The 16,126-nt window shown below is 42.7% G+C and overlaps 1 protein-coding gene across 2 annotated transcripts in view; it reads left to right on the top strand.

Moving 5' to 3' along the window:
• ABCC2 (ATP binding cassette subfamily C member 2) overlaps positions 1-16,126 on the top strand; it is a 107,232-nt gene that overhangs the window by 46,746 nt on the left and 44,360 nt on the right. For both annotated transcript variants that reach the window (XM_004459198.5, XM_058298502.2), the window contains 10 exons: positions 1,938-2,192; positions 3,274-3,339; positions 6,075-6,212; positions 6,769-6,915; positions 8,495-8,579; positions 9,385-9,451; positions 10,851-10,977; positions 12,469-12,645; positions 13,160-13,327; positions 15,506-15,686. In XM_004459198.5, the coding sequence (XP_004459255.1) occupies positions 1,938-2,192; positions 3,274-3,339; positions 6,075-6,212; positions 6,769-6,915; positions 8,495-8,579; positions 9,385-9,451; positions 10,851-10,977; positions 12,469-12,645; positions 13,160-13,327; positions 15,506-15,686 (1,411 nt within the window). The remainder of the gene's footprint in view (positions 1-1,937; positions 2,193-3,273; positions 3,340-6,074; positions 6,213-6,768; positions 6,916-8,494; positions 8,580-9,384; positions 9,452-10,850; positions 10,978-12,468; positions 12,646-13,159; positions 13,328-15,505; positions 15,687-16,126) is intronic.

Here is a 16,126-nt window from a genome sequence, read left to right on the forward strand (position 1 = left end):
CAAGAATAATGAGGATCGACTGTTCCAGCAAACCTTAGAGACCCTGAGCGTTCTGTTCAGACCACTGCAATAAAGCGAAGATCAAAATAAAGAGTCTCACAAAGGTTCTGTTTGCCCAGTGCATATAAAAGTTAGGTTTGCACTGTGCTGTGCTCTGTGTGTGCAATAGCATGATATCTTTTTAAAAATGTACATACCTTAATTGAAATGTGACACAGAGACAGAAAGTGGGCACATGCTGTTGGAAAAATGGCACCAATAGATTTACTCCACATAGGGTTGCCACAAACCTTTAATTTGTAAAAAATGCAATATCTGTGAAGTGCAATAAAGCAAAGCGCAATAAAATGAGATATGCCTGTATTCCAAGATTGTAGAAAATTTTATGAAAATGATGACTGACCTCTCTGTTTGATTTTAACTAACGATGCAGCCTCCTTTAGATATTTTTTGGGTAATTAAAATATGAAAAGTGTGTTCATGGACGTAGGTGGGGGGTGAGATGCCCTCAAGAAAATCTAACAAACTGCTATCCAAGGGTTGAGGTCTTAAAACTACCAACATTTAAACCCAATACTTAATGAAACCAAGCTAAGGTGGCCTGGCACATCCATCTCAAAATACAGTCTTGCCAGGACTCCATCTCCCCAAAACACCTTTGATCTAATAACTTCTTTTTCTAATCTTTAGCAGCTGATCAAACCCTCCTCTCCTGGCTCCTTCTTCAGATGCATAAAGATAATTACTCTGGTTACTGAGTTTTGATAGCTTTTCCATTTCCTTAAGATGATTTTGCTCATCTTCTCTGTGATGTATTATTTTTTAGGGTCAACTTTCTTTGAGAAACTTTATTTTCTTATGTCCTAGTTACCAGGGTGAAGTCTCATTTATCCCCTAAAAAATGAAATTACTGTGGTTACAATCAGTGACTAAGGGCGAGTGGGTATAGACAGTGGTTGAGCACCTGTTTTGTGTTCAATCCCCAGTACCTCCTTAAAAAAAAACAAAAACAAAAAAAACCTCAGTGACTGCAAGACTACAAGCTTGAGGGAATCTCATTCACAAGGAGATGGGACTTATGTTAGAGCATCAGACAGTTATATTTTCTTCTCCTTTTTCTTCCACCACTGGGGAAGTTCCACCAAAGCAATTTCTGTATTACAGTTCCTGATTTCTTCCTTTGCTTTCCTCTCTTGAATACACCGGCATATCTTTATGTTAGGTATCGAGCAGGTATTGACGCATCAAGAAACCCAAGCAGGTAATCCAAGTGTTTTTAGATCAGAAGTCTGGTCAAGTCCTTTGAACTTCCGGATACCTTCACACTAGTTTTTCTTCCCCCAAACTGAGTGTGAGCTCTGCTGGTCAATACTGCAAGAGGAATTAAAAATCTTGGACACAGTGACGGTTTGCATGCTTGGCCCTTTCATGAAATGTATAAGCCCATGCTGGCTCCTGGGACCCCAAAGACAAGCCAATGAGAAGAATCTTCCAAGGGCCCTGCCCTTTTTAAGGGAAAAACACTCAGCAGCTGGGCATAGTCAGGGAGGGAAACCAGTGCAGTATAAGCAAGTCTCAAGGTTCTGGAGGGTGGCCATTTCCTTCTACTAAAGCCAGGATTTCTTTTGTGGTTTAATGCAACATAATACAACAATTCCAATGATTAATATGAACAGAATCCATGCAAAGCTCACACTCATCCTGGAAATGAGATTTAAATTCCTAGAGGCAGCGGCCAGGATGGCATGAGATGATGTGGGGTGGGGTTGAGCAGAACATGCTCTGTTGCAAATCATGCTTGGTCTTAAAAAAGGAGACCTAGCGTGCTCAGCAGCTAGAACCAGTCCTTTCATTGTATTCTCACATCCTGAACCCCCTTTCTCCTGGCAGTATCCTTGGCTTTGTCAATGGGGCCCAATCCTAATCATTATCTTTAGGCACTGACCCTATCCAACTCAGCCAGGAAGCAGTATACCGTTGGAGAAACAGTGAACCTGATGTCTGTGGATGCCCAGAAGCTCATGGAAGTGACCAGCTTTATCCACTTGCTGTGGTCAACTCTTCTACAGATTATTTTATCCATCTTCTTCCTATGGAACGAGTTGGGACCCTCAGTCTTTGCAGGAGTTGGAGTGATGGTGCTCCTAATCCCACTTAATGGGATAATAGCCACCAAGAATAGAGCCATCCAGGTAAGGAAACAGAGTCACGTCTTCAAAGTCTAAACTCTTGTTCACTCTGTTCCAACCCTTGATGGGAGTTTGGGCAAGGCAAATTTAGTTGAAGACTTCCATCATCCCAAATGACCTTGGTTTCATCTTTCTTCCCTTTTAATCCTCTGGCCACTCTTATCGGTTATGTATTCTATCCTCATTCATGTTAGAGGGAAGGGCTCTCCCAGAGATCTTCCCTATATCTCTTCCACACTGCCCTGCTGGGCTGTCCTCAGAAGAGTGATTTTTGCCCCTGTTTGTCCATTCCATCATAGTAATAGAAACCAACCATGCAAAGCAGTCACAGGAGTGATTTGAATTTTAAGCTTAAATCCTGGCAATCACCCCTGCTACCACAAGCTGGAAGGGCTCCATGCGGATGGCCCTTGGCTCTGCCAGAAACTAAAGATTGGGTAATTGAACTTGATGGTCTCAGCATGTGATCTATTTATTCATTCACTTTGCATTCATTTAGTTACAGATATTTATTTTTTAAATATTTATTTCTCATCTTACCATTCTGGGAATATAGCAGCAAATACAAGCTTCCAGCATTTGGTGGAGTTTACATTCTACTTGGGGGTGGAGGTAATAAATAAGCAAAAACAATTAAACAAGGAAAATGTCAGGTCATAATAAGTACTATGCAGATAACTAAATAGGGTTATGTGATAGCAATAAGTGGATGATTATTTTAGTTTGGGGGGGGGAGGCACAGGCATAGGGAAGGTTTCATAAGGAGGGAACATTTAAGCTGAGATCTGACCACAACCTTGACAGTAACTGAGTAAGCCTTGGGAGGAGCAGGGCAAGAACAAGCTGGGCAGAGGATGCAGTCAGGCAAAGCAGGGCAAAGATGAACTTGGATCTGATCAAGGATCAGAAAGGCCACTGTGGCAGGAGCAGAGTGGGCAAGGGGAAATGGGCAGAAAGAGGAACCCCATCACTGGACAACTAAGAGAGCCACACGACCACCCCCTCAGGCCTGGCGTCAGCCACAAACCTGGACCCTCGCTCATGGAGAGCATCTCATTGGTTTTCTTTTGATTTTTCCTGGCAGATGAAAAATATGAAGAATAAAGACAAGCGTTTAAAGATCATGACTGAGATTCTCAGTGGGATCAAGGTGAGAAGCCAAGCGTAGGCAGCTCCCTGTGGCAGTGATAGGCAGTGGATTCGTGTACTTCGCAAACTCTGTTAGAGGTTGTAGATTTCTACTCTAGTCCTGTTGAGTATCAAATACCTTATTCATCTACCCACAAGTTTCCTGTTTCATATCCTAAAACCCATCTCAGGTTCTCTCTTTTTTTAATTGTGGTAACATATATAATTTCCCACTTTAGCCATTTTTAAGTGTACAATTCAGTAGCATTTATCACTTTTACTTTTACAATTTTGTGCTATCATCATCACCTTCCATTACTAAAATATTTCCATCATCCCATACAGAAATTCCTTACCCATTAAACAATACCTTATTCCTCTCTCCTCCAGCCCCTGGTAACTTCTAATCCACTTTCTGCTTCTATGAATTTGCACACTCTAGCTATTTCTTATAAGTGGAAGCATACAATATTTGTCCTTTTGTGTCTGACTTAGTTCAGTTAGCATAATGTTTTCAAAATTCATCTATATTACAGCATGTACCAGAACTTTATTCCTTTTTTTTTTTTTTTTTTGCCTGCTTTATTTTTTTTATTAGAGCTATTATAGGTTTGTAGAAACTTCATTCCTTTTTATGACTGAATAGTATTTATGCATCAAAGGATTTTATCAAGAAAATGATGAACCTACAGAATGGGAGAAAATATTTGGAAATCATATATCTGATAAGGTTTGAATATTCAGAATATGATAAGGAACTCCTTCCACTCAACAACCAAAAGTCAGGCCCTCTTTTGAAACTTAATTTCAATTTATTTTCCCTAAGTGGGTTTTGTTTTTACATTTTATTGTAGAAATTTTCAAATGTACACGAATGAAGGGTAAATAATAAAATGAACCCCATGGACTCATCACCCAGCTTCAGCAATTATCAACAAGACCTACCTAGCTTCATGTATCTCCCCAATCCCCACCTCACACCATGCTAGACTTTTTTTTAAAGAGGTCCCAGAGATTTAACCCAGGACCTCATACATGAGAAGTGGATGCTCAACCACTGACCTACATCCACTCCCCAATGAGAGTTAGTTTTTTTGTTTGTTTGTTTTGTTTTTAGGAGGTACTGGGGATTGAACCCAGGACCTCATACAAGGCAAGCTGGAGTTCAACCACTTCAGCTACAGCCACTCACCTTAAAGCCAAACTCAGATATTCTGTCCTTTCATTCGTAAATATTTCATATATCTCTAAAGAAGAACTTCCTTTATTTTTCTTAATTTTTAAAATTTTTATTTAAGATTTCCTTTTTCAACATAGTCACAGTACCATTAACACACCTGAACAATTAACAATCGTTCTTTGAGATGTCAATATCTCAATTTTTAAAAAAATAAGGATCCACAATGTGTCCATATATGGCATTTGGTTGATAATTGCTTTAATCTATAGCAGTCCACCATCTCGTCCCCCTCTTTTTCTGTTTGTCATTTGTTTATTGGAGAAACCAACCTATTTGTTTTGTTGCCTGTATTTCCTATAAATTGGTAGTTAGACCTAGAGGCTTAATTAGATTTAGGGTTTGTTTTGTTTTTCGTATTTTTTTATTTTTTTGGCAAGGATATTTTTAGGTGGTGCAGTGCACTTCCAAAGTCACTGATGATAAGATTGATGGGTGGGCCCTGGCGTCATCAGCCCTATTCGTCCATTATAGAGTTTCCTGTCATTCTTTCACCTAATGCACTGGCTTGTTGCCCTTTGAAGCACACTAGAATCACCTGGGAAGTTTTTGGAAACCACTGAAACTTGAACCCTATCCAAACCAATTTAATTAGACTCTGGGGGTGAGGCGAGGCATCTAAATTTTTTTAAAACTCCCTAGCTGATTCTAACAAACAGCCAAGGTTAAAATCCACTACTGTGAAAGTTTTATCAGCCACTGACAGTCTTCGCCTAGAGCCATTATTTCATTCGGGGTTCCCAAATGATGCTATGCTCATTCTGTCATGCCTTTGCTATGGATTTGCTGGAATTCCATAAAGAATGATCTTTCATTAACTAGTTGGTTACCCTAAAATAAAGTTTATGCAGGACCAAGACAGGCAGCTTCTTTCTCTCCTTTGATCAACTTAGAAAATACTGCATTTCATTCTCCAAAGGTGACCAGTAAATTCTTTCCTTAAAAATCATTTTGAATTATGGATTATAACATTAACCTAAACTTCTTGAAAATGAATGAAACAGAGGCCCCTTTTAACTTCCTGATATTTCTCCACACAGAGCTCTGATATCTATGTTTTTCTGTTAATGCAGCAAAATTAAAAGATAAGCCTGGTTTTGAGTCTAAGTTCTAACACTTGCCAGCTCAGTAGCCTTGGGCAAGTTAACTCCTCTCACCCTGTTTCTTTATTGGTAAAATGTAGACAATTCTACACCAGCAGGGTGACCAATTCACGCTCGTATGCCCCAGAACTTTCCAGGTTTTAGCACCGAAAGCCCCATGTCCTGGAATACCCTATGATCAGTGGGACTAAGTGGAACTAACTGGTGGGACAGGTGGTCACACTAAAGTTGTTATCAAGATTAAGACAATATATATAAAATGCTTGGCTACCAAGAAATACAAGCTACCTTTCTGTATTTATAATCTGGATTTCTACCCCTCCAATTTTGATGCATGTATTCAAAAGCATGGTAGATGAGAAACACCTGGTGGCCTTTCAGGGCACAGTGTGAGCAGTGCTATTTTCTGACTATTAGATCCTAAAATATTTCGCCTGGGAACCTTCATTCAGAGGACAAGTCCATGAACTTCGGAAGAAAGAGCTGAAGAACCTGCTGACCTACTCTCAGCTGCAGTCTTTAACTATATTCCTCTTATACATAACCCCCGTCCTGGTGAGTGGCAGAGGAGTCAGTGGGCTGTGGATGCTTTCGGACGTGGGTCAACTTCCTGGAAAGTTCTTGAAAGACTGCCCATCACCCCTAGTCCTGCCCTCAAAATCCAGGGAATTCAGCCCCCTCCTGAACTGCCCGGGCTGCTATTCCTACCTGTGCCCCACCTACTCAAGTTTCAGCCTCGTATACCGACTGGCTGGCTGGCAACCCAGAACAAGTTTTCAGCATGCTCAGCATGGCTATGGCATCCAGGAATGATCTGCAAAATGGGGCTTCCTGTTTTCTTGGGGAGAAAGTGCGAGTCTGTAGTGGAAGGAACCCTGGCTCAGGAGCCAGGAGACCTGAGGCCCGGGCCTCCCGATGCCATTAATTGACCTTGTGAGCTTGGGCAAGATCTTTTCCCTCTCTCTTGGGCTCAGTTTTCTCCTCTGTGACATGAGGAGGCTGGGATAATCCTAAAGCCCCTTCAGCTCTGATATCCTATGCTCCTGAAATTTAGCACAAGGCTGCTTGGGCCCTTTTAGGAATACATTGCCTGTGACCTTGCTCCTTCCAGGTGTCTGTGATCACGTTTTCAGTTTACGTCCTGGTGGATAGCAACAATATTTTGGATGCAGAAAAGGCCTTCACTTCCATCACCCTCTTCAATATCCTGCGCTTTCCGCTGGGCATGCTTCCCATGGTAATCTCCTCTGTGCTCCAGGTAGGTAGTAACGCTCACTGCTAAATGCTTATCGCTGCTTAAAAGTCTTAGATTCCAGAGTGACGGACCTAGCATATCCCATTTCTAGCTTCTACCGGTGAACTTTCAATTACAGAGAACTGTTTAGTCTCTGGAAACTATTGGTTTGATCTTAGTAAAATTATGAGCTCTCTGAGCCTCCGATTTTTCTGACTATAAAATGAAGGTAATTATAGAAATCTCACCAACCTCACAGGGAGACAATGCGTGTGAAAGCATTTAATGAGATTATTATGATTAGCCCTGGTACCTGGAACATTTCTAATTCTAAAACCCTTTGCCCAACCCTGTTTCTCCCACATTTTCCCCAAGGTTCTTGAGAATGTTTATAGGTGAATATGGCACTTAGGGAGTAAAAAGAGCCTCTCTTTGCATAATACCATGTGATGGTAAAACCAAATGCAATTTGGGAGCCTCAATAGGTCAGAAAAGGAGTATGGAGTTCAGGAGGCCTTGCATAGGCCAGAGGGAATGTCTGAGTCCTGAACATGTGTACAATCATTAAGATGGCCCAAGAGCAGATGGTATGCATGGATCCCAGAGGTGACAGGCTTCAGTTAGCTCAGGTCATCGGAAGGACTGGGGCTTAGAAGGCCTCACTCAGATGGAAAGTCAAGCAAAGCTGACAGATTTGGCCAGTAAGGAAACAACATGCCCTCTTAGATTCAGACATTTTATTACTTATGTAGTAGCAAAAGCAATATCACCAATGGTGACAGTGCCCCACGGTCCTTGTCCCACAGGATGACACCAAAACAAAAGGGGCCAGATGACAATGCAACATGACCAGCAGGGTACTCTGTTGCTCAGGAGCTGAATCTATGCTGCATCGAAGCAGTTTCTTAGCCTGTAGCTTTACTCTTAGGAGGGAATAAAACAGAAAGGCTAGTATTTCATCAGATCACAGGTGGCGATGAGGAACTGTCTCATGACAGCCTCCCTGGAAGGTAAGGAGGCAGGTGAGAAACATCCTTGTAGAAGCTCCTCAAAATCCTCCCAAGTTTTCATGTGCCAGGAGGGCCACGGGATGCTGCGTCAATGCTTAAGTCAGCTGTGGTTTAAGCTTTGCAGACGTGGCCCATGTAGCGATGTGCAAGGTTGCCATGGCACCATGGTAGTGCCAGTACCCTAGGAGGGTCCCAGTAGTGGATCAATTAGGATGCCTGATGGGTCCTCAAGGCACAGACTTAGTTAAAGAAGAGCAAACCCAGAGCCCAGATACCAGAACTAGACAAGAATTTAAGGTTTTTTCTTAAAAGGCAGGAGAGTTTCTGGAACTGGGGCCAAAGGTCAGAGAGAAATAGTAATAGAGTTGAACCTGCTATTTTCTGAGAGACTGAAGTAGAGCATCTTAATTCCCTTCAGTCCAGGTTTAGGTGGCTCCTCGGGCTGAGGCATGGCTGAAGCTGCAGTGGGGATTTCAACTGTGAATCTACCTGCTTCCACATCCAACGCAGATGACACAAACCCAGAACTCTTCTCCCTGCTTGTACTTGTTATTGGATGTTTTGTTCTTGAGATCCTTTGTGTCCTTCTCTAGGCCAGTGTTTCCACGGAACGGCTAGAGAAGTACTTGGGAGGGGATGACTTGGACACATCGGCTATTCGACATGACTCCAATTTTGGTAAATGAATTTGGAAGTTGCTTCCCAAACTTACAGGGGTGGCACCAGAATTTTGACATATAAGGGCTTATTAGCAGCAAAACAATTGGAAGAGAGAGCTAAAGGACTCAGCTTGAACCTAGGTTTGCATAGTAAGAACACTACCTTTACTTAAATTATGTTTCACTTAGAGCAGATTGCTTAGCCAGAATGCTAAGCAGAGCTGGGCCAACTGCCCTGAGGATAAGCAGGTAGTTATGCAAAGAGTCCAGAAAGCAGTAATTAAGATGGAGCCAAGTGTATAGAACTGGGAGAGTAGCCTGGAGTAAAAGAGCACACAGGTTCTGAAGGTTTCAAGGATTGGGGAGCATCCATGGCCAGAGCCAACAGTGAGTCTGGAGTCTAGGATGGAAAGTGGCTGAATTTATAGAAGGTTATGGAATTCATAAAAGGAGGCCAGGTGACAGAGGGATGGGGAATGTACTCAGAGTGTCTGGAGGTCAGGAATCTGGGCTAGCAACAGGCTTGGAGTTCCTGAACCAAAAACAACTCGGTGCGGAGCTGGTGTAGCTCAGTGGCTGAACACCAGCTTCTCACATACGAGGTCCTGGTACCTTCAAAAATGAACTGATTTGGCATAGAAGTCACTTTTGGTCTCGTTCCAGAAGCTTTCCATTGCCTTCTATTAGTGTAGAAGCCAGCATATGACAGAGGTCATCTCAGGGTCTGCTGGAGAAAGCAGGGTGGGACAAATGAGGGTCTAGAGGAGCAGACTGACATGTGGGGACTTAAATCTTATGGAAAAAGGGGGCCTTTTTCTTAACAGACAAAGCCGTGCAGTTTTCCAAGGCGTCCTTTACCTGGAACCTGGATTTGGAAGCCACAATCCGAGAGTGAGTCACCCTCTTTCATTCTGCTGTTCTTTAGATTTCTCCTTGCCAGTCCTACTCATGGAAAAGTCCATGTACTAGAGCTCATGGGAGAAAGAGCTATGTGAATGTGTTTAATTGGATAATGGCAGAGGCTAATGCCTTGCAGGGATGTACTGACAACAAAAACCTGTGCCTCTTTCCCCATAACTGCATCTGCGACCATGATTTCCCACTGTGGGTCTCCACCTATCCACCAGAGTAGCCAGGAAGACACTTGTTCTCCAGGTTGTGAATGGAGGTAGTACTGGGCTGGCAGTACTGAGTATGCTAGCGTATACACACGAGAACCTGAACCCAATTTAAAGTCACTCATTCATTCAGGGTGGACAAGTGGGATGTACCTCCGTAAGACTCAACCTCAGACCTAGAGTTTTGCATCTAAATAAGCTACCCCCCCATCCCACTTTGTAGGCCACCTCTTCTGCCACACAGGTACAGCTTCCCTGAGCCAAGGCCCTCTTGCCTTGCTGTTGCATGTAGTATGTCTTTTAAGGACCACATGTAACAACACATGCAAATTCCTCACTGAGCGTGGCATGTTCAGAGTATACCAGGAGTCTGAGCAGTTCCATGTCATTTCCCCCCCCCACTGCTGAGCACACCTTATCATCTCCCTGCTACCCCCACAATTCCCCGCCCTTCTCTCCTATTCCTACAGCTTTAAATATGGACTCTGGAACCATCTCTAAGATGAATCCGGACAACAGCCCTTACACTGAACCTCCCAATCTGAAAGCATCCCTCTGCAGAGAGGAGACTTCACAGAGGTCCCGCTCTCCTGGTCCAAGTCTGAAGCTCAGTGGGAAGGGTCAGAAAGATGACAAGCAAATTCCCAATGTTTCTAATGCTCTAAGGACTCAAATAAAAGGCCTTACACAGAATTCCCAGGAGGCTGGCCCAACATGAGCCCTTCCCCAGCCAGACACAATCAAATCTCCAGAAGAGGGGCCAGAGAATCTGCTTTTAGCAAGTGCTCCAGATGACTCATTGATTGGGTCAAGTTTGGGAAGCATTGTTGGGAAGCAGTCCAAGGTCATGTAGCTGGGCAGTGGCAGAGGTGGAACTTGAACACACATCTTCAGGCTCCCATTCAGGTGCTTACTCAATGGGACCATGCTGGTTCCAGGAAAATGTTTCTGGATGAAGCCCACATTGGACACAAATAGTTTATGGATGAGTTGGATAACTTAAGGCTTACTCTCTAGCCTCTTGAAGCTAAAAATTCATCAAAGAAGCCCCTTAGGGCCATTTATATCAAGGAAAATCTTCCAATATTAGACTTCCCATAGAGTCTTGAGAAGTGGCTTGAACTACTTTTGAATAATGCCCCATCTCTTTCAAATATACTCCTCTCTTTCAGTGTGACCCTGGACATAATGCCAGGCCAACTGGTGGCTGTGGTGGGTACTGTGGGCTCTGGGAAATCCTCCTTGATGTCAGCCATGCTGGGAGAAATGGAAAATATCCATGGGCACATCACCATCAAGGTGAGTAGGAATGCAGAAAAAGATGTTTAATATTCAAAGTGGGCCCCAGTGCAGCTTCTCATTTGGCTGAGTGTCCCAAGTACTATAACTTGATAATCACTGCCACAGAATTTCTCTAAATTAGGTCGTAAACAAATCTGGTGAACTTGTGAACTCTAGATTCCCTGCCCAATCCCAGGTTTATATATTCAGACTCTGGTGGTAAAATCTGAGAATTTGCATATTTTATGAGTTCCTCCAGGTGATTCTCATATGCTACTATTGTTTGCAAACTCTTGACTAGATTTGTCTTCCTTCAAAATCTAAGCATTTCTGCTGTAACTGTATATATGTGTTTCTGAAAACCTTGAATTCTGCAAAATTGTGCAATGTGAATAAGAGGACCCGGGGTAAAGGTTGGAACAGATCACTCAAAACTTAAGTAACTTTATAACTAGAGTTACAAAAACAGTAACAACAGTAACAATAAAAACAGGAGCACTGTAAAATCTCCCATGGTATTCGCACCCAGCCTCGGTTAGCCTAGAACCCTCTCCTCCTGCTTGGAAAGCTAGGTCATTGGAGGCATTTGCTTCCAATACAAAAAGTATGATGCAGAGTGTGGACGTCATCAAAAAATTTTTAACACAGAGAAAAGTTGTTTGCATTGCATCTTATTGGCACTCTCAGACTGTGAAACTTAGGAGAAATTACTGATATTTTGAGTCACTAAACCAGCCACTACTTGTATCAAATACAGACATTTCTGTAGATATTAAGTTTTTTCTTAAGGTCTTCATATTTTACTAAAGCCTTCTCTGTTTTAGAGCATTGGCATGCTTGAAAAATGTTTATGAACCAACACTTCTTCCACATTATTCTGACATCATTCCTTGAATCATTCCTTGATGAATCAATGAAGAGCTAGTTTGCTTTAAATAAACATGCAATATAGTAGAGCAGACTCTACAGATCTAAGTCAGTCTCCTAATCCCCATTAGGAAGCTTTTTCTTGCTAACTCAAAACTGAGTTCTTCCTCAAACACAGTTATTTGTCAGGCTCCATCTGTCATTGGATATGATCTGCGTTGTCCATCTTTGTGGCATTCTAATTCCAACCTCTCAGCTGTTTCCTAGGATGTCATCTATGCCATTTCCCCTGTCAGTTTTAGCACTCTCTTGATCCTGCTAAACTCCTTGGGATTCGACCCACGTCTAGAAGCAGCACTTGGATTTATCACCCAATCTTCAGGATCATGGCTAGAATGTGATAGACCGAGAAAAGAAAAGGAGGGGGAGGTGACCCCTAATGGTGAATAGGATATCAAATCTTTCTCCCTGGTCAGTTCAATAAATACAAGTACATTTATAAATATCAGGTGCTCAGCCAGCTGGATACACATTTCTCCAAATCTAAGCTCCATTTGTTCCTCCTCCCCTCTGCTACCTCATGCTTCAACCCTGCATTTCTGGAGGTGCAACTGTCCTGTGGTCTGATCCTTTCCCATCTAGGGCACTATTGCCTACGTTCCACAGCAGTCCTGGATCCAGAATGGCACCATCAAGGACAACATCCTTTTTGGATCAGAGTTGGACGAAAAGAAGTACCAGCAAGTTCTGGAGGCCTGTGCCCTTCTCCCAGACTTGGAAATACTGCCTGGAGGAGATCTGGCTGAGATTGGAGAGAAGGTATTTGGGATACCAAGGGACCTTGAAGGGTGAAGAAATATTGAAGAAAAAGTGAGGATAGTGAAGAAGCACATGGGAGTAAAATAGTTGACCAATTGTGGTAGACATATTTGAAACCAATACCAGAAAACATGTGTTTGCACTAACTGGCTACAATACTTTGTACACATCACTTAGAAATTTTACACTTTGTACCTGGAAATGAATATAGAAAAGATGCACTCTAAATTAAAAGTGATGAGGCAAGGGACCAGAGAGGGTAAGTTACCTGTGACTGGCCAGCTTGACCTCACAGGTAGAGAGAGGGGCAACAGTGGGTTCTAGTAATCTGCGGAATTTGGACTTGTGCATTCCATGATCACATGAGAGAATTTTATAAAATCTCATACTATTTACAGATATCTCTTGTCTGTTCTATTTCCTTAGAGAACCCTGACTAATATACCCCTTTTACTGACCTCTGTAGAGGTGGGACTATGGAGTTGTGCTTAATGGAAATTATTGTCTTCTTCAGGGTATAAATCTCAGTGGGGGTCAGAAGCAGCGGATCAGCTTGGCCAGAGCTACCTATCAAAATTCAGACATCTATATTCTGGATGACCCCCTATCAGCTGTGGATGCGCATGTAGGAAGACATATTTTCAATAAGGTCCTGGGCCCCAGTGGCCTATTGAAAGGCAAGGTATGAAATCATTTAAAGTGAAGAAGACATGGGTGGAGAGACACATCTTCTAGGACAGCTGTTGCCCTAAGCGGATTTCTTTACTTACCTACCCCCTAGGCTCCTGAGGAGATGGTGTCAGGCTGACCTCCCAGGCGACTATCTGGATCATAAAGGTGCCCATCTTGAGGCACAGCATATGCCAAAACTTACAAGCCTTCTTCTAAAGTGCCTACATTAAGCCTCTTAGGATAATTGATTATGATAAAAAAAATTTTTTTAAGTACTTTGGGATCCAACAACTCACTTAGACTTAGGTTATCTCTCAATAGACTTAGGTTATCTCTCCATTGGCCCATTTCGATTTTACACCAACTATGATGGACATAGATCATCTGCAGGTAGAGCTATGCTCTAAGAAAGCAATTTCCCCAGGAATGAGAACACAGCACCTGGACAGGACTGCTCAGTCTAAACTTAGAAATAATACCTGACACTTATTGAGTGGGCACTATGTCCCTGGCCTGTGCTAAGCATTTGGCATACATTGTCTCATTTGATTCCCAAAATGCTCCTGTGAGATAGTACCAATAAAGTGCCAGAGCAAGACACTAGGGCTAGTCATGGGTGGAGACTAAGCTTTCCTTACCTTGGGCAAGTTAGCTCATTTGTCCCAACACGATGGGTTAGATCAGAGAAGGGGCTGACAGAGCCTCTCTAGGGTTTGAATGTGCTCTTCGCCAGAAGCAGGAGTGGGGCTGTTGATAGCAGCATTGATAGCAGCACCTCCCTCCACATTGGTCAGTGAGATTCTAATTGTATTTAGCATGTTCCTTTCAAGATGTATTGAATGGCATCAGTCAGAGGATGGCAGGGCTGATGAGGCCTGGACTGCTGTCCCGCTGAGACCCTTTGCCTTTCTCTTGGATCAGTAGGTCAACAGGAACTCACTCACCCATCTCTTCCTGGTCCTGGCTTTTCTCCTTAAAGCAGGGGTTCTTAACCTTTTTTGTTCCACGGACCCCTTTGCAGTCAGGTGAAAACCACAGACCCCTTACTAAATCTACACTATACTGTGTATTATTTAGTAAATATATCACACTCGCACCAACACATTCCCACAAGAATAATGTTTTTTAAAAATTTCACTTCAAGCTCACAGATCCCTTGTTAAAAAACACTGCCTTAAAGCTTTCTTGACTCCATTCATTCATGAGCTGAATTCCTACCCTGTGCTCTGTTAGTTGTGGAGACTGGGAATACACGGATAAAAAGATCTGGTCCCTGCTCTCAAGTAAATTCAACCTAATGGAAAGACATGCCAAAAAGCAAATGGTGATATTAAGTAATTGGTTTAATGGAAGTCAATACAAACTACTATGGAGACATTGAAGGAATACCCAAGTCTTGCCTGGGGCATTAGGAAAGGCTCCCAGGAAAGTTGGCTTTGAGCTGAGACTTGAAGAATAAGCATCTCCTGGGTATTCCATATAAATGATTCCTAATCTTTGTGGGACTGTGAATTAGAGAGCAGAGGCAATAGACTTAGGTTATCTCTCCAGTGGCCCATCTCAATTTTACACCTACTATCTGAGCCTCATTACTGACCCAGGTGTGGTTTGTCTTTCTTTGAATGGACAAAGAAGGCTTAGTGGTCAATGTGGTTCAAAAATACACAGAATTACAGGGGATACCAAGTCTACCACACTAGAGAGGGCCTGGACTAAAGAGAAAGTTTCTTGCCCCACAATGCTTCTAAAGTGCTGAAAGAATTTGTGCAGTTCTAGTTACTTCAGTTGGTTAGTGAAAGGGGAAGTTAGTTAGCTGGTTAGTTTGTACGCAGCAGTTACATTGATAAGTCTTGATCTCAAGTGGCATTCCTAAGGCCAACTTTTATCTACGCAGGAACCTGGAGGAGCATGTATGTAGTGCACACCTCATTGTCGCTAGAGAAACATAGCTGCGAGTATGTCCACAATGACAGGAGTCTCATCTTACACACACGGGGTTGAGTTCTTAGGATGAGGCACTGGGAAGGAAAGAGTTTTAAAAAAAAGAAAAAAGAAACCAAGTGGTCAGAGCCACATTTTGAAGCAAAGACCCAGACTGAATTGAGATATCTCTTTTTCCCTTTTGGAAGTAATCCAAGAAAGATGGTGGACATAGGGTATTCAACTCAACTTAATGTTATTTTTACAGACTCGACTCTTAGTTACACATAGCATTCACTTTCTTCCCCAAGTGGATGAGATTGTGGTTCTGGGGAATGGCACCATCTTGGAGAAGGGATCCTACAGTGCTCTGATGGCCAAGAAAGGAGTGTTTGCTAAGAATCTGAAGACATTCATAAAACAGACAGAACCTGAAGGGGAGGCCACAGGTATGTAAGGACTGGAACAGGCCAGAGCTTGGGGCATGAGAAGGGGTAGGAAGAGTGAACTGGAATCTACCTCCTGAACTGTTTAGTATCCGGTGAACTGGATTTGGATGTAAATTACCCAGAGATCCAAGCTCAGCTCTTTCTATGGTTTGTATCACTGAAAGGAGACACAGAAATAGAAACTCTGTGACTGGGTTAAACTGGTAGCTCATCCAGTTCATCTGGTCTTTGACATGCAATCAAGGGACCCTCTTTAGAAGGAGGTTTAAGGGGTAAGTAGCCCTTGTGGAAGGAACACCAGCAGCATAAAAGGAGCTCTTTTAAGGATGCCCTGCTTCTCTTGACTCAAACCACCACCTCATTTCACCTCCCCAAATCCATTAAAAACACTTCCTCACAGCTTCGTAGGCCAGTATTAATACTGTACTGCTGAATTCTTG

Source organism: Dasypus novemcinctus, chromosome 6, assembly GCF_030445035.2.
Source record: "Dasypus novemcinctus isolate mDasNov1 chromosome 6, mDasNov1.1.hap2, whole genome shotgun sequence".
In the NCBI taxonomy this organism is placed as follows: domain Eukaryota; kingdom Metazoa; phylum Chordata; class Mammalia; order Cingulata; family Dasypodidae; genus Dasypus; species Dasypus novemcinctus.